The sequence below is a fragment of the Electrona antarctica genome, assembly GCF_951216825.1.
Source record: "Electrona antarctica genome assembly, chromosome: 1".
NCBI classification, from domain to species: domain Eukaryota; kingdom Metazoa; phylum Chordata; class Actinopteri; order Myctophiformes; family Myctophidae; genus Electrona; species Electrona antarctica.
This window is the reverse complement of record NC_136806.1, coordinates 14,444,819-14,462,514: the sequence shown is the minus strand read 5'-3', so window position 1 is coordinate 14,462,514 and position 17,696 is coordinate 14,444,819. Positions and strand designations below refer to the sequence as shown.

Here is a 17,696-nt window from a genome sequence, read left to right as displayed (position 1 = left end):
CCTGTGCGCAACCTAAACACACACACAAACACACACGCACATATTAACTGTATATATGGTGATTTTGGGTGTGCCAGTACAGTACAGTACAGTACAGTACAGTACAGTACAGTACAGTACAGTACAGTACAGTACAGTACAGTGGAGGGTACAGTAGAGGGACCCCCACACGGTAACTCTGTCATTTCTCAACCGTTTCGGACGCGGGGCGGCACCCTGGGTGCGTTCCTGTGGGTCTGGAACTAATGGTAGGCCTACAGTAGGCTACCTCATCACGGTCACATTGCCTCTGACAGAACTAGAGGTAGGCCTACAGTAGGCTACCTCATCACGGTCGCATTGCCTCTGACAGAACTAGAGGTAGGTCTACAGTAGGCTACCTCATCACGGTCACATTGCCTCTGACAGAACTAGAGGTAGGCCTACAGTAGGCTACCTCATCACGGTCACATTGCCTCTGACAGAACTAGAGGTAGGCCTACAGTAAGCTACCTCATCACGGTCGTAACAGACAGGACTAGAGGTACAGTAGTCTACCCTAACACCAGGGCTCAAGACTAAGGGACGTAAAAATATATATACCCCGCTAACCCCGGTCTCCGCAACATCACAATATTAAATCAGCAGTCATGTTCTGAACATCTAATCAGTTCATGGTCGTCGACACATATCGCGTTCACAATGTTGGGATAGAAGTACGTACAGCACTGCTGCCAGTGCTGCCTTACACTTTGTGCTGCTGATTCTAGATCAGCCAAAATCGCCACACAAGTTACACAGCACTACAAAACGGTACCCATTCTGCCTGACTTTGTGTTGATTCTAGATCAGCCAAAATCACCACACAAGTTACACAGCACTACAAAACGGTACCCACTCTGCAATTTCTGCCGGACTTTGTGCTGATTTCAGATCAGCCTAAATCATCACACAAGTAGTACCCTTTCGGTACTATTCTGCAGTGGTTCTCAACCTTTTCAGGCCGTGACCCCCAAAATGATCCTATTTGAACTGGGGACGCCCCACTACCCCGAACCAGATCTTGGAATAGTAGGAGCTGAGGCAATCCATTTTCGGTTCCACGGATAAAGATTGTGAAATTAGCAGATCTACCTGAGCTTGTAAATCGGCCATTTTCAAAATGTTTGCCTCTTTCTTATTTTATTTGACAATTTGGCCAATGTTTGACCAGTATTTATAGCATAGTTTGTCGATTACCTGCCTGGCTTTGATGCACTAATGGTCTTTTTGTTTTGTTTTTTAAGGTCTTAAAGGTCCTTAAAACCCATTTTGGGCGGGAACCCCTTTTGGTGTATGTTATGCTTTAGCTATTGAATAAAAAAAATCACACCCGTGTGAAATGAGTGGTGCAGTGACGTCACTCACTAACCATAGCAACAATGCTCACCTGTACATGGCCCCACGTACAGGTACACACCTGGTACACAGGTACAGACACGGGTACAGACAAAGCTGGTTATTGGAGTGGTTTGCACCACTCAAAAATAGCAGATCTACAAGCTTGTAGCGCGCCACTAGCTTGTAGATCTGCTATTTTTGAAAAATCGAAGAACGACGGACATAGAAACATAGCTTTTTCAGAAAACTGTCAGGATGTAGAAGACATTTTTAGAATCTGATCTCAGGTCAAAATGGGTTAAATTGTCACTTCACTGTCATCTGCCACAGATTGAGAACCACTGCATATAGTATGGGATGAGGTGGTACCCGTTCTCTGGACTCATGTATAATAGCTTACCTGTACATATTCATGTGCCCCTCCCCTTTCCAGAGGGTCTCAGACAGTACAGCTGCTTCATCAGTAGACCAGGTGGTGCAGAAGAGACCCCTCCTCCTCATCCTAATCCCAGTGTTTCGGACAGTAGACCAGCTGGGTGCAGAGAGACCCCATCTCCTCTCACGCGCCAGTTCACAATACGGTGTCATATAGTCTGAGATAGCCTATAGGGCATAGCCGTGGTTTTCTGCTTCCACTGAAAAATCAAGAGAATGAGTCAAAGTCAAAGAAGGAGAAGATATTGATAAGACTGATAATATTGTTTTTTTTAATGCATTTTGGGGGTTTACGGGGATTGGGAACCCAAAAAAATCACCAGTGCCGCTAGGTGGCCCCATTTGTCCTGCCCACTCTATAGCTATTAGCTATAGACGAACCGGCCCTGATTGTGAACTTGTAGATCTGCTATATTCAAAAGAAAGTCGATATTTTTTACATTTTACTTTTGTACTTTTACTCGAGTCAAATTTGAATTCCAGACTTTCACTTGTAACAGAATAATAATTGTACATTGCAGTATTGCTTGCTATTGGTGCCATTTGTATTTCTTTCAGCTGCACCAGGCTTAGACAGATTGGGTTGAACCTGCTGACCACTGACCTCCTGAAAACATGGTTAACCACAGTAGATGCCACGATTTCATCACTGACTAGCCTTCCTCTCCTTTTCCACATCTTTTGCCTCTTCACCTACACTAGTTCTCTCTCTCTCTCTCTCTGTAACTGTCCTGTCTGATTTAGAACTCACTCACTCATCTCATCTAAAAACAAGTGTTTTCACCTGTGTGAATGTGGGAAAGGCAAAGTTTGTAGAGAGACCAATGGGGGCTACTGTATGTTTATATAGTGCTGCTAGAAATGAATATGTAGGCCTACAATCAATTACATTGCAAACAGTGTGTTTAAAAGTGTAAAAAGCAGTAAGTTACAGCTTTGAAATTACAGCAATTAAACAAAGGTTGCGAGTCTTGCGACAACAAAGTCGGTGTTGTAAAGGCAGTGCGTTGTGTTGATGACAGTCGGTTTGGCAAACAAACAAACAGTGTATAGTTAGCATCGAGTTGTAAACTTACAGCTGAGGTTTTGCAAAACAAACGGTGTGTGTAATGTAAGGCAGTGCGTTGAAGAACTTGTGTTGACAGTTTTGCATGCTGTGTGCCTGTGTTGTGTTACTTTACTAACTTTACTGACGTGACACGGTTACCTGGGAGTGCATGACTTTATGAATGAACGCATATGGTGTCGCATTATATCTTCTGGCTACAAGTGTTGCAATTATCGTAGTACGAACTCCTTTATATACTCTGAGTACGAACGACGGTGGCGCGCCAAACAAAGATGTGTTGTTGTTTTTTTCACAGATTTCGGGGAGTGCAGCTCAAACTCAACCTTACCTAGTGACCTGATCTTTTTTTTTATTTTTAGGATGACGCCCCCAAACTGTGCACATCATCATCTGACTGTCCAATGACTCCACGCCCTGCAGGGAGGTCACGGCTGGTTCATCGAGCCCTGATGCGCGCCCCCCCCCCCCCTGCTGCTTTACGCGCGCGCGCACACACACACACACGCACACACACACACAAACACACTGCACAACAACGCGCACGCGCACACACGCACTGCACTGCACAACACAACACAACACACACACTGCACAACAACACACACACGACACTCCCACCCACACGCCCAGCCACTGCAGCCTTCCTTCATCATACACACACACCGACCGTTGAAAATGATGGACGTGGAGCGGACTCACCAGCAACAGGTACAAACAAAAAATAAGATGCTGTTGATTTAGTTGTTTTTCATTTATTTTGCAATTAATTCCCGTCGCGGTTGGGAGTGAAAATCACCATCGTTTAGTTCCCACCTGACCCACAACATGGCCCAGAACTTCCCATGAACAGCTGCGTAAAGAGCGTAATGGCAAACCTGCTACGTTGCTTAACTCAACTCTCGCAGGCCTTACAAAAAAAAGTCAATACAAGCCAAGCGTTGCACGTGTTGCACTTAATTAAGAGTACATTGTTTTACATGGTCGACAATTGTGTTTATACCGTGCGTACAGCCAAGTCTCCAACATCAAATCTTCGCAACAAGGCCCAGACATTTACCTAAACGGCTGCGCATGCAGACATGCTAGGTTCATTCAACTTGGCAGGCATTAGCCATGCTTCACATGACGCATGGTAATCATGACAGTCATGTTTCAGGGCCAGGCAGGCATGTTTATAGGAATAGGATTGATAGCATAGAAGTCTAGTTTTAGCCAAAGGTAGCACTTTTAGTTATAGTCAAAACAAGTTTATGTTGTGTGAATGTGTGCGGGTCTACGGAATCAGAAAAATGTCGGAGACTCAGCAGCTGTGGCACATGAACTAATAATTAGGCTCCTCCATATATTTTTTTCCCCCTAAAAAAAGTCCAGTACGCATCGTGAGGAGACGATAGTGGTTGTAGCCTGGCTCAGCGGTCTGGTTGGAAGTGGTTAACCGTTAATGTTTTCATCTTTGTTTGTTTGTTCGTTTTGATGGCGTTTTGTTTCCAAACTAAGTCCTACAGTGTAACTATGAAGGTGGTGGTGAACCCTGAACGTAAGAAGGCTCTGGAGATGTGGTTGAAGATGACCAACCTGAAGCTGACCCAAGTCAACGGCCAGAGGAGATATGGAGGTCCGCCCCAAGGTAACACACACACACACACACACACACACACACACACACACAGACAGATTTGTCTGTGAAACTAGACCGCTATCTGAAAATATTAATGTTTGTCCAAATGTTTTGAAAATGGATAAAAGTATAGAATATGTTAAAAATATAATTTGTTTATATAAAATATAAACATTTTAAACTGTGGGACATGGGGAAACTGTGGGGTCCCCTGGGAGACCCCACCTTGAGAACCTTATTACCAATTGAACCCTAGCATATCCCAATGATGTGCATGTCGTCATAACGGGTGAATATTTGAGACATGGCAATAAATACTGTATCATATCACGTGTTGCGATGCGCTGTGAGCTTGTAGATCTATTTTTTATTTTTGCTAAAGGAGGACGGGGGGAGATTCACTAGAGCAGTGGTTCCCAAAGCGGGGTCCGGGGACCCCCAGGGGTACTTGAGGGAGTTCAGGGGGTCCCCAGTTAAATAATAGTTAGGAACCAAATGGACCCTTATGGATCTGTAACTCTGAGAGTGTACAAATTAATTTGTATGTAGAGATAGAAATGCCATTAAATGGGGGTCCGTAGACTAATGCATGTCAAACTGGGGGTCCTTGAAATTAAACAGGTTGAGAATCACTGCTAGAGCCGTAAAAAATCTTCTTATATATGCGGGTCCCTGCCATGTCTTTTCTTAATGGGGGTCCGCGGGCTAATGAGTGTCAATTTGGGGGTCCTTGACATGAAAAGGTTTGGGAACCACTGCACGAGGTGAGGTGACAGATGTGACTACCTGTGTGGAGTCATGCTGGAAGGAGTTTTTGAGGTAACAAAGGGGGTACATAACATCTGTAGCCAGTATCGCCACTAAAACACAACTCATTTACCCAAACATAGAAAAGCTTAGTCAGTAACTGCAATAATGTTGGCAGTGGCTCAGGGGTAGAGTTTCCGGTAGAACAGTTTGATCCCGGGCTCCCCCAGAGTTGGTGTCGAAGTGTCCTTGAGCAAGACCCCCTAAATTGCTCCTGATGTGCAGGCTGGAGCCTTGCATGGTTTTCCTCCACCATCGTGGTATGAATGCGTGTGTGTGTGAATGGGTTAATGTAATGTAACGCATCTAATAATCTATGTAAAGCCGCTTTGGATAAAAGCGATATATAAATGTACCATTTACAGGCTGGAAGTGTCGGTGTTCTAACTGCATTAACACTAGCGCGTCGGAGCGGTCAGGCTGACCGATTTTGAAATTTTGAAGTGGATTTTCGTTGCCCATGAAGTCCTGAGAAAGTTCCCCTTGCATGACTTTTTCTAAATGTTCGATTCAAACCATCTCTGTTTTTTTTTTCATCTGAAACGTTTTGGAAATATGATTTTAGACATAATTCTACTAAAATGTCTGCTCTTTTTCGGTCCGTGGGACCGCTCTTAGAGCCCTCACCCTTTCTCCCCCACAAGCAGTGCTTTTCACACCTCCCTCCCGGCTGGAGACGGGCATTGTTCAAGCTAATGTGTCATTTGCATTCCAACTAGCCTTCCACATGTAGGCAAACTTACATTACAAACTTACATAAACTAAATGTTGTTTTAGATGTTATATTTGTTATATGCGGTTTGCAGAAATAACGATATCTGACTTTATTTCTCGAAACGGAAAAAGAAATATGGTGTGTGGTATTGTTTCCACCAAGCGCATAGCTCAATAGATATAAATACATGTTGACTATACACGCCATCTTTAGCATAATTATGTTGGAATAATAAAGTTTATAGCATTGTGACTATGTCGCGCATATTCATTTCATATATCAGCGCATCAAAAATATGGTGAAATATGGTGTATTGACTGACTGGCGTATTGTTTCAACCAAACGCATAGCTCAATAGATATAAATACATGTTGACTATACACGCCATCTTTATAGCATAATTATGTAAGGTGGCGATGATAAAAATGAATCAATTATCCTGGAATAATAAAGTTTATAGCATGGTCTGTTTGACCCGACCGACATTTCCTTGGAGCGAGAATGTTCGCCGATGCGCGAATCAGCGCGATGCCAAATAAAAATGACAGTGTTTGAAATCAGTCCAACCCGACAGAGGTCCCGAACTTCTAAATGTTTTGTCAGTAAGAAGAACAGCCTGACCGTTAGCCGTCATATTAGTAGTGCATTTTTTTCAGACATCCTAGTGTTAACCCATTTTGGGCGGGAACCCCTTTTGGTGTTAGCATTATGTTATGCTTTAGCTATTGAAAAATAGCAGATCTACAAGCTCATAGCGAGCCACTGAGTGGCGCGCTACGAGCTTGTAGGTCTGCTATTTTTGAAAAAACGAAGAACGACTGACATAGAAACATAGCTTTTTCAGAAAACTGTCATTTTCAAACATACATTTTTAGAATCTGATCTCAGGTCAAAATGGTTTAATCTTGGTGTGGTTTTAGGTTGGAACGACCCGGGCCCGTGCGGCAGCTGCGAGGTGTTTTTGTTAGTAACTAATGCATTCATCTTGGTGTGGTTTCAGGCTGGAAGGGCCCGGCGGTGGCTGTGAGGTGTTAGTAACTAATGCATTAATCTTGGTGTGGTTTCAGGCTGGAAGGGCCCGGCGCCGTGCGGTGGCTGCGAGGTGTTCATCAGCCACATCCCGCGTGACGCCTACGAGGACGTGCTCATCCCGCTGTTCGCCTCGGTGGGGCCGCTGTGGGAGTTCCGCCTCATGATGAACTTCAGCGGGCAGAACCGCGGCTTCGCCTACGCCAAGTACAGCACGCCGGCGCTGGCCTCCGCTGCCGTCCAGTCGCTGCACGGCCACGTGCTGGAGGAGGGTGGCGGGGTGCGCCTCAGCGTGCGCCGCAGCACCGAGAAGAGACACCTCTGTCTGGAGCCCTTCCCTGTCGACATGGGGAGAGAGGACCTGCTGAAGGTGGGCTGTTTATTTTTTTGTATTGATTGATTGATTTATCCCATTAATACAATGTCTGAAAAACCTGTGTTTCTATGTCAGTGATGATACGTATTTGGCCGCAGACCCCCATCTGAAAATGTGAAGCAAAGATTTCGTTGTGAAAGAATATATATTCAAAGATTTGCACACATTTTCACGATTTTTCAAAAATAGCAGATCTACAAGCAGCTTCATATCAAGGTCCATTATTTATTCTGCATTTGAGTCACACGGACCACCATTTGATGAGACTTAGCCTCTCGGACCCGAGACGAAAGCATATTTTGTCCATGATTCCATGCTGTATCAAAATAACTATTACATTGTATAGACTTCTTGTAAATTAAGTAATGCAGGTGTTTAACAATAATTTAACTTGAGAGCGTAAATTGAACGCTCTCAAAGAGTTAAAGATCTAATAAGGGTCCATTTGGTTACAAACTCCATCCTTTAGCTGGGGACCACCTGGAATCCTCTCAAGGACCACTGGTTGAAAACCACTGATTTATTGAATACTTTATTACAGGGGTCTTCAATTGAACCCTAGAATCTGTATTCTGAGGGTAACCTTAGCCGAAAGAAAATGAAAATAGACATATACAAGGACACAACGCAACGGCTCGAGCTGTTGTGTGCTTGTAGATAGGCTATGTTCGATGTAGAGGTTTGGTGTAGAGGAAAAAGTACACCGTACACAAGTTTCTAAGTATTGACGGTTTTAAGTGGCAAACTGTCTGAAAATACACATCAACAGGAATCCCACATGACGCTACACAAGTCTTTGAAGCTAGCTGTGAAAACTATGGAAAGGTTTAATCTGCAAGTTGCAACACGATTCTATTTCTGACCAGCTATTGTTGTTTCGATGTCCAAAACGTCCTTTTCAGGATTAAATTCAGTACGTAGGCCTAATTTTCGACAAAAATAAACAGAAGTTAGAATATGGAGATGAGGGGTTCCTGCCGGACAGCAACAATATTAAGGTTGGATATAGAGCGTCGCAGTCCCGCCCCCTACCAGGGCCCAGGAAATTATTCCCCGTTCATTTTCCTCATAGACATTTCAAAAAGTATTTATTTAAAGACCTTTTAAGCGTCGTACAAAGCCAACTCGAGTCGTGACAAATCATGACAACAAACACAATTTTCCGGGCCGAAACAAATAATTAGAAAGAAGAAAGAACTGCAGGTTTACAACACCTTTTTGTTGTTTTTCTTCTTTGTAATTATTTGTTTGGTCCAAAATATTGTTTGTTGTCATGATTTGTCACAACTCGAGTTGGTTTTGTACGACGCTTATAAGGTCATTCAATAAATACGTTTTGAAATGTCTTGGGGAAAAATGCATTGGGAATTATTTCCTGTGCCTGGCGTCGTCATGAAAGGGGGCGGGACTGCGACGCTCTATAAACTACCATTAAAAACAACATGGATATTATAAAGTATGATTGTTCCTCCCTCCCAAGGTGCTGCGCGGTCTGAGTGAAGGTGCCGAGTGTGTGACTCTGAAGACGGGGCCTGGCATACAGGGCATGTCTGCTCTGGTGGCATACTCCTCTCACCACACTGCCTCCATGGCCAAGAAGGTCCTGGTGGAAGGTAGGTTGTTCATACTCTTCTCACCACACTGCCTCCATGGCCAAGAAGGTCCTGGTGGAAGGTAGGTTGTTCATACTCCTCTCACCACACTGCCTCCATGGCCAAGAAGGTCCTGGTGGAAGGTAGGTTGTTCATACTCCTCTCACCACACTGCCTCCATGGCCAAGAAGGTCCTGGTGGAAGGTAGGTTGTTCATACTCCTCTCACCACACTGCCTCCATGGCCAAGAAGGTCCTGGTGGAAGGTAGGTTGTTCATACTCCTCTCACCACACTGCCTCCATGGCCAAGAAGGTCCTGGTGGAAGGTAGGTTGTTCATACTCCTCTCACCACACTGCCTCCATGGCCAAGAAGGTCCTGGTGGAAGGTAGGTTGTTCATACTCCTCTCACCACACTGCCTCCATGGCCAAGAAGGTCCTGGTGGAAGGTAGGTTGTTCATACTCCTCTCACCACACTGCCTCCATGGCCAAGAAGGTCCTGGTGGAAGGTAGGTTGTTCATACTCTTCTCACCACACGGCCTCCATGGCCAAGAAGGTCCTGGTGGAAGGTAGGTTGTTCATACTCTTCTCACCACACTGCCTCCATGGCCAAGAAGGTCCTGGTGGAAGGTAGGTTGTTCATACTCCTCTCACCACACGGCCTCCATGGCCAAGAAGGTCCTGGTGGAAGGTAGGTTGTTCATACTCCTCACCACACTGCCTCCATGGCCAAGAAGGTTCTGGTGGAAGGTAGGTTGTTCATACTCTTCTCACCACACTGCCTCCATGGCCAAGAAGGTCCTGGTGGAAGGTAGGTTGTTCATACTCCTCACCACACTGCCTCCATGGCCAAGAAGGTCCTGGTGGAAGGTAGGTTGTTCATACTCCTTTCACCACACTGCCTCCATGGCCAAGAAGGTTCTGGTGGAAGGTAGGTTGTTCATACTCCTCTCACCACACTGCCTCCATGGCCAAGAGGGTCCTGGTGGAAGGTAGGTTGTTCATACTCCTCTCACCACACTGCCTCCATGGCCAAGAAGGTTCTGGTGGAAGGTAGGTTGTTCATACTCCTCTCACCACACTGCCTCCATGGCCAAGAAGGTCCTGGTGGAAGGTAGGTTGTTCTTGTTGTTGGACCCAGAGCCTTGGATATAGACAGAGTTACGCAAACTGCGTTCACTTCATGGGCCCAGTCCAATGGCCCCTACATAGACTAGGCAACAGCCCAGCTTTAATGATCTTAACCCATTCTGGGCGGGAACCCCTTTTGGTGTTTTAACTAAGCATTATGTTATACTTTAGCTATTTTTGAATATACAGTATATTCTTTCAGAAGACTTATTTATTTCGACGTCGGGCCTAAATGGGTTAAGTGTTTTGTAGTAATAGTACAACATAAACATTAAAGAGACTTTAGTTGTTACTGTACAATACTTTAAAACAGTTGTCACGTCGCACACATGCTTTAACTAGCTCTTGTTTGCGCCACCCTCGTTGAAAACTCCAGCTTGGCTCAGTTCAGGCTGCATGAACAGCGCTCGAGTGCTCGGTTTCTGCCCCCTCTATATCGTAACTCTTCTATTAGATGGCTCTGTTTCTGCCCCCTCTATATCGTAACTCTTCTATTAGATGGCTCTGTTTCTGCCCCCTCTATATCGTAACTCTTCTATTAGATGGCTCTGTTTCTGCCCCCTCTATATCGTAACTCTTCTATTAGATGGTTCTGTTTCTGCCCCCTCTATATCGTAACTCTTCTATTAGATGGCTCTGTTTCTGCCCCCTCTATATCGTAACTCTTCTATTAGATGGCTCTGTTTCTGCCCCCTCTATATCGTAACTCTTCTATTAGATGGCTCTGTTTCTGCCCCCTCTATATCGTAACTCTTCTATTAGATGTCTCTGTTTCTGCCCCCTCTATATCGTAACTCTTCTATTAGATGGCTCTGTTTCTGCCCCCTCTATATCGTAACTCTTCTATTAGATGGCTCTGTTTCTGCCCCCTCTATATCGTAACTCTTCTATTAGATGGCTCTGTTTCTGCCCCCCTCTATATCGTAACTCTATTAGATGACTCTGTTTCGGCCCCCTCTATATCGTAACTCTATTAGATGACTCTGTTTCGGCCCCTCTATATCGTAACTCTTCTATTAGATGGCTGTTTCTGCCCCCTCTATATCGTAACTCTTCTATTAGATGGCTGTTTCTGCCCCCTCTATATCGTAACTCTTCTATTAGATGGCTCTGTTTCTGCCCCCTCTATATCGTAACTCTTCTATTAGATGGCTCTGTTTCTGCCCCCTCTATATCGTAACTCTTCTATTAGATGGCTCTGTTTCTGCCCCCTCTATATCGTAACTCTTCTATTAGATGGCTCTGTTTCTGCCCCCTCTATATCGTAACTCTTCTATTAGATGGCTCTGTTTCTGCCCCCTCTATATCGTAACTCTTCTATTAGATGGCTCTGTTTCTGCCCCCCTCTATATCGTAACTCTTCTATTAGATGGCTCTGTTTCTGCCCCCCTCTATATCGTAACTCTTCTATTAGATGGCTCTGTTTCTGCCCCCTCTATATCGTAACTCTTCTATTAGATGGCTCTGTTTCTGCCCCCCTCTATATCGTAACTCTTCTATTAGATGGCTCTGTTTCTGCCCCCTCTATATCGTAACTCTTCTATTAGATGGCTCTGTTTCTGCCCCCCTCTATATCGTAACTCTTCTATTAGATGGCTCTGTTTCTGCCCCCCTCTATATCGTAACTCTTCTATTAGATGGCTCTGTTTCTGCCCCCCTCTATATCGTAACTCTTCTATTAGATGGCTCTGTTTCTGCCCCCTCTATATCGTAACTCTTCTATTAGATGGCTCTGTTTCTGCCCCCCTCTATATCGTAACTCTTCTATTAGATGGCTCTGTTTCTGCCCCCTCTATATCGTAACTCTTCTATTAGATGGCTCTGTTTCTGCCCCCTCTATATCGTAACTCTTCTATTAGATGGCTCTGTTTCTGCCCCCTCTATATCGTAACTCTTCTATTAGATGGCTCTGTTTCTGCCCCCTCTATATCGTAACTCTTCTATTAGATGGCTCTGTTTCTGCCCCCTCTATATCGTAACTCTTCTATTAGATGGCTCTGTTTCTGCCCCCCTCTATATCGTAACTCTTCTATTAGATGGCTCTGTTTCGGCCCCCTCTATATCGTAACTCTTCTATTAGATGGCTCTGTTTTGGCCCCCCTCTATATCGTAACTCTTCTATTAGATGGCTCTGTTTCTGCCCCCTCTATATCGTAACTCTTCTATTAGATGGCTCTGTTTCTGCCCCCTCTATATCGTAACTCTTCTATTAGATGGCTCTGGTTGGACCTAGTGCAGTGGTTCTCAACCCTTTTCATATCAAGGCCCATTATTTATTCTGCATTTGAGCCACAGAACCACCATTTGATGAGATTTCCAAAACTTGGAATATTTTGTTGTCGTTGGACAAGATTCCATGCTGTATTGATGTTGGTACCATCAGGAGAGATAACAGGCAAAAAATAACAATTCTTCTAATTCCTATCAACAATTAAATTCCTCTAAATGTGTAAACTTCTTGTAAATTAAGTAATGCAGATGTTAACAATAATTTAACTCTTGAGTGTAAAATGAAACCAAATGTACCCGGGAGGGTCCATTTGGTTTCATTTTACACTCAAGAGTTAAACATCTATAAAGGTCCATTTGGTTACCAACTCCATCATATAGCTGGCGACCACCTGGCGCCCCCTCAAGGACCACTGGTTGAAAACCACTGACTTGTGTGTGTTTGGATATGGGTCCTGTTGTGTTACACACCACAAACCCAACGAAACATTCTCTTTTAAGTCATTAGATCTACAAGCTCATAGCTTGTAGGTCTGCTATTTTTGAAAAATCGTGAAAATGTGGCACAAATCTTTTAATATAATATCTTATTTCAGAAGACTTTTTATTTATTTCGACGTCAGGCCTAAATGGGTCAATGGGTTTGATAGTACACAATAGTGAAAGACAGGAAAACGGGGAGTGACACGCAGCAACAATCGTTGTCAGGCTTGGGAAGCAAACCTGCGACCTTCTGCAGCCTATACTATAGAGCCTATGGGCAGTATTATGCGTGTCTTAAGTACCAAGTCTTATGACTTAACTTAAGACCTGGAGGCGTGGTCAATGCTGTTTGACCACTCAGAATAGCCAAATGGCATTGATCACGCCTCCAGGTCTTAAGTTAAGTAATAAGACCTGGTACTTAAGACACGCATAATACTGCCCTATATGTGGTATGCCAAAGCAGTGGTTCTCAACCTTATTTATTTTCTTTTTTCGGGGACTCCCCGTTTGACATTAGTTAGGCCATAGAGCCCCATTTGATAAACTTCTTCATCTCTTGGAACCCAAATCTGTAGTGTATGTTAATTCTGAGAGTGTACTACGAATGAAACCAAATGGACCCATGTACACTCTGAGTTAACTCATTTGGACCCCTGCTGTTCTAAAGTATACTATAACTCAAAAGTGTTTTTTAGCTCTGGACCCCTAGGATATATTTCTGACCTCAAGACCACCTCTCCGCAAAACTATATATTATGTATCTGAAGATGGCAGTAATTTTATCAGCTTCAATTTTAATAATATTCCCGTAGCAAATGTACCTGCTAATTGTGTTTCTTCACTTTTGTTTGTTTATCCTGCATTAGTTCTCTCTCCTCATTGGACAAAATTGTTATCCTGATCTGAATTCATTTTTTTTTATTCTTCTCCTCTTCACATCCCCTTGCAGCTTTCAAGAAGAACTACAACGTGACCATTTCCGTCAAGTGGCATTCGGCGGCCACGCCCAGTGCCTCGCACAAACCGCTCAGGGGCCTCCTGGCGACGCCCGCCAAATCCTCGACTAGCGAGTCCCGCGCCTCGACCCCGTTGCCCCCGCGCCTCCTCCGCTCCCTGTCCGCGCCGCAGGCCTTCTCCAAGGCGGTGGGGGGGCCCGTCGCCGCCACGCCCCCGGCGTCCCGGCAGCGCCGCCCCAGTTCGTGCTGCTCCATCGACAGCCTCTGCCAGGGGATCGCGGCGATAGCCATACCGTCCCAGACGGTCCTCCTCAGCAGGGTGTGCGAGCTGTACGGACTCGGGCAGCCGCACTACGAGATTCGGTACAGCGCCTCGGGGCCCGATGGCTACCTCCACTTCACCTACACCGTGCACCTTCCTGGCCACGCTGTGCCCTTCACCGGCACCGTCATGACCCTGCCGGGCCCAAGCGCCGCGGACACAGTAGAGGATGCTCGCTGTGCCGTTGCCAAACAGGTGCTTGGAGCCTTTTACCTGCCCTGACTTCACCGCTACGTCTATTTCACTAAGCCAACCGGCTATCACCACCTGAAATAACTTTGCAACAACTTTAAAAATAATTTTGTTCAGATATTGTTTAGACACAATACGTCTACCTCAGCTATGTAATAACCTTTACCATGTTTTCCCGGAGGAGAGGTGGAGATGACGCAGTTTTGTGGATTCTATTTTGTATGTTGTTAACCTGTTTGTGGATTTATATGCATGTTGTGCTTTTATAATTGTTGATGCTTATGAAAAAGAAATAAGTTGTCCTGTTTGAAGTTTTATGTTTTTATGCATGCTTTTTTATTACCGTATTCTAGTGCTAGTTTTATTTTATTACCGTATTCTAGTGCTAGTTTTTCTCATTGTAAGTAAATGATGAAGATATTGTTTTCTTTTTCCGTCTCATTTATTGGGTGCATTTGAGTTTTGAGGAGTCATGGTGGTTGGCAACGCTTTCGTCTAGCACACTTAATCTTGAACCACTTAGAATCGTGAATGACTTTCACACAGTCCAATTTGAAGATGATTTAAATGATACATCTTGAACCACACAGAATTGTGAGTGACTTCAACACCAATTTGAATGATGCGTCGGAGTGTAATCGGTGCTTCTGTGACTGAATTAAAACAAAAGGGAAATAGTACTGCAGTTCTACAGTACAATGTTTAAGTACAGACATGGTCAACTACTACTACCTCTAACTACTATATTGTACATCATTACTTTTATTGCAAACAAATTGCTACATTATTACTATTAGTTACAACAGCTTGACTGGTGTTGCATGATCAACACTTCAGTATTCTGCAAACAAAATCAAGCCAATTATGCAATCCATTTAACATACGATTTGAGTTGCTGTATGAAGCAAATTATCTGGAATAAGTTTAATATCATTTGAGTTTGTATTATGCTGTATGAAGCAAATTATCTAATCGGTTAAGTTATCATTTGAGTTTGTTGCTGTATGAAGCACAAAAAATCTGCAATCAGTCAATGTTTATTTGTTTTATGAAGCAAAAATCTGGAATCAGTATTTTTGGTTTATTGCTGTATGAAGCAAAGAATGTGGAATCAGTCAAGTATTGTTTGAATTTTTATTATTTTTGTGATGGGACATTAACAAGGTCCTGGAAGGTTGAAATGACAATTACTACTGCAATGTTATCTTGAGATGTTAGAGTTGCAGAGAGAATTCCTGGATATTATACACATTACAGGCTCTGCAATCAAGTTTGTTACACAATTTTGAATAAATGTACAAGTTTGGCTTTACCACTGACTGCTTTGTATTTTATATGTATATACTGTATGAGTCTTTCCTTTTTTTTCCTCCAGGACATTTCCTTGAAAGTAGCAAACCATCTTCACATTCATGGTGGCTTTCAATGCAGTTCACTTGCTGGTCTCCTAAAAGGCTAGATGTTAGTGTATAATAGTGCCAGTACATAACAAGGCATACAGTACTGACTTATAGAAAGGCTCTATGACTGAACGTAGTTCCCTTTTCTGTTCCTGTGAATTCCTCGTGGCTTCATTTGATTGGACAGCAGCAGATTTGAACAGCAAAACACATACAGGTGAATATCGTGACAAAAAAACCCAATGGCGCGGTCTCAAAGCCAGCTTGTGAAGCATGACATCCTTGTCAGGATACACGAGGCTCCTGATTTTCCAGAGTATACTATACAGTAGCAGCTGGAAACAGGGAATGCCAGGAAAAAGGAACTACAGTCATGACGTCCTGGACGGTCCAGGACATCAGGAGAGGTCCAGGCTGGACCTCTCATGATGTCACTCGCTCGTCCCCTGGGGTCACGAAAGTGATTTCTCTATGGGTCATTTTAAAATCGTCTCGTAGAAGCATTGTGGTCTGAAAATGTGTGTCGGGGAGATGGCTCTGTCTGTATCGTTTGCGATAGTCAGAACCTCGTCTGTTTCTGGAGAAGATTTAACTAATTCGGCTGCAGTAATAAGAGAGTAAGACCAGTGTGTAAACCTGGAGATATGAGAATGAAATATGACCAGCTAAGAACCAGTGTTGTTTAGTTTTAGTCACCCGGAATGTTTTAGTGTTAGTCTAGTTTTAGTCGACTAAATATAAGATTTTAGTCGACTAAATCTACATTTGATTTAATCGAACAAAATTAATTTTGTCGGGGCCTTGATGCCGTCCTAATGGCTCATTTTACACTTGTTGAAAATAGCCGATCTACAAGCGCGCAGCGCGACGCGTTGAGCTTGTAGATCAGCCATTTTCAGCATGCAACCAATTGTAAAATGACTTATACTGGATCTCTTGTCCACTAGTCCCTTCCTAACTTCTAGTTTTTATTTGTCGACGAAATTGTCAGTATATTTAGTCTTTGTTTTAGTCATCATTGCTTAGTTTACATTTAGTTTTAATTCAGTTTTCGCCAGTGAAAAAAGGTAGTCGACGAAAACAACACTGCTGTGAACGGCTGTGTGGCACATAAGCGCCGGTTCATCCCATTTTGACCTGAGATCAGATTCTAAAAATGTCTACATCCTGACAGTTTTCTGAAAAAGCTATGTTTCTATGTCGGTGCCGCGCTATGAGCTTGTAGATCTGCTATTTTTCAATAGCTAAAGTATAAAATAATGCTTAAACACAAAAAGGCGTTCCCGTCCTGAATGGGTTAAGGACCACTGGTTGAAAACCACTGATGTAAAGCACTATAGCCCTCTATAAATGCAGTTTCTTCGATTTTTCAAAAATAGCAGACCTACAAGTTCGTAGCGCGCCACTCGGTGGCGCGCTATGAGCTTGTAGATCTGCTATTTTTCAATAGCTAAAGCATAACATAATGCTAACACCAAAAGGGGTTCCCGCCCAAAATGGGTTAAAGCCAGGGGGCTGCAACCTTTTCGACATGAAGTGCCTTGTCTTTATTTTCTTGATAGTTGCCGTGCCATATCGACATTACGTTTAATTATGACACATCCAAATTATATATTTCCATCCGATTTTGATTGTTCATACACACATAACCTTTATTTTTATTTTCTTTCACATCAGCATGTATGATTTTTAGACTCTATTATTTTTACCACCGTCTCCCCAATCAGAGTTCAATTAATGTGAGTTTAAATTAATGTAGAATTATGTGGCAGGATGTAATTTGCATACAGATGTGACTTAATTTAACTGTAAACCTTTTTTTATATACATTTAAATTTAAAAGAAAAATCATCTCTCTCACACTTGTGCCAGTGATCACCCTCTGCTGTGCCAATGTTGGCACCCGTGCCTAAGGTTGCCTACCCCTTATAGCGTTTTCTCGCCATCAGTCGATTCTTCATAACTATATGAGTGAAACG

The 17,696-nt window shown here is 43.6% G+C and overlaps 2 protein-coding genes across 2 annotated transcripts in view; one reads left to right on the top strand and one right to left on the bottom strand.

Annotated features, from left to right (window-relative positions):
• The window catches only part of gfra3 (GDNF family receptor alpha 3), a 133,026-nt gene extending 131,171 nt beyond the window's left edge, over window positions 1-1,855 (bottom strand). The window contains exon 1 of the mRNA XM_079515495.1: window positions 1,760-1,855. The gene's annotated coding sequence lies outside the window, so the exon portion shown is untranslated. The remainder of the gene's footprint in view (window positions 1-1,759) is intronic.
• A 1,563-nt stretch (window positions 1,856-3,418) lies between these two features.
• On the top strand, window positions 3,419-14,742 carry dnd1 (DND microRNA-mediated repression inhibitor 1). The gene is made up of 5 exons (XM_079516800.1): window positions 3,419-3,571; window positions 4,361-4,490; window positions 7,071-7,402; window positions 8,889-9,021; window positions 13,797-14,742. The coding sequence occupies exons 1-5, from the start codon at window positions 3,539-3,541 to the stop codon at window positions 14,345-14,347; spliced, it is 1,179 nt and encodes a 392-aa protein (XP_079372926.1). The 5' UTR covers window positions 3,419-3,538; the 3' UTR covers window positions 14,348-14,742.
• Window positions 14,743-17,696: the final 2,954 nt, after the last annotated feature.

Bases quoted from the DNA above. Each gene is read 5' to 3' on its own strand.
- dnd1 (XM_079516800.1), top strand. From the start codon at position 3,539: ATGATGGACGTGGAGCGGACTCACCAGCAACAG. The intron at 3,572-4,360 runs GTACAAACAAAA...TTCCAAACTAAG, and splicing joins AGCGGACTCACCAGCAACAG to TCCTACAGTGTAACTATGAA. The intron at 7,403-8,888 runs GTGGGCTGTTTA...CTCCCTCCCAAG, and splicing joins GGAGAGAGGACCTGCTGAAG to GTGCTGCGCGGTCTGAGTGA.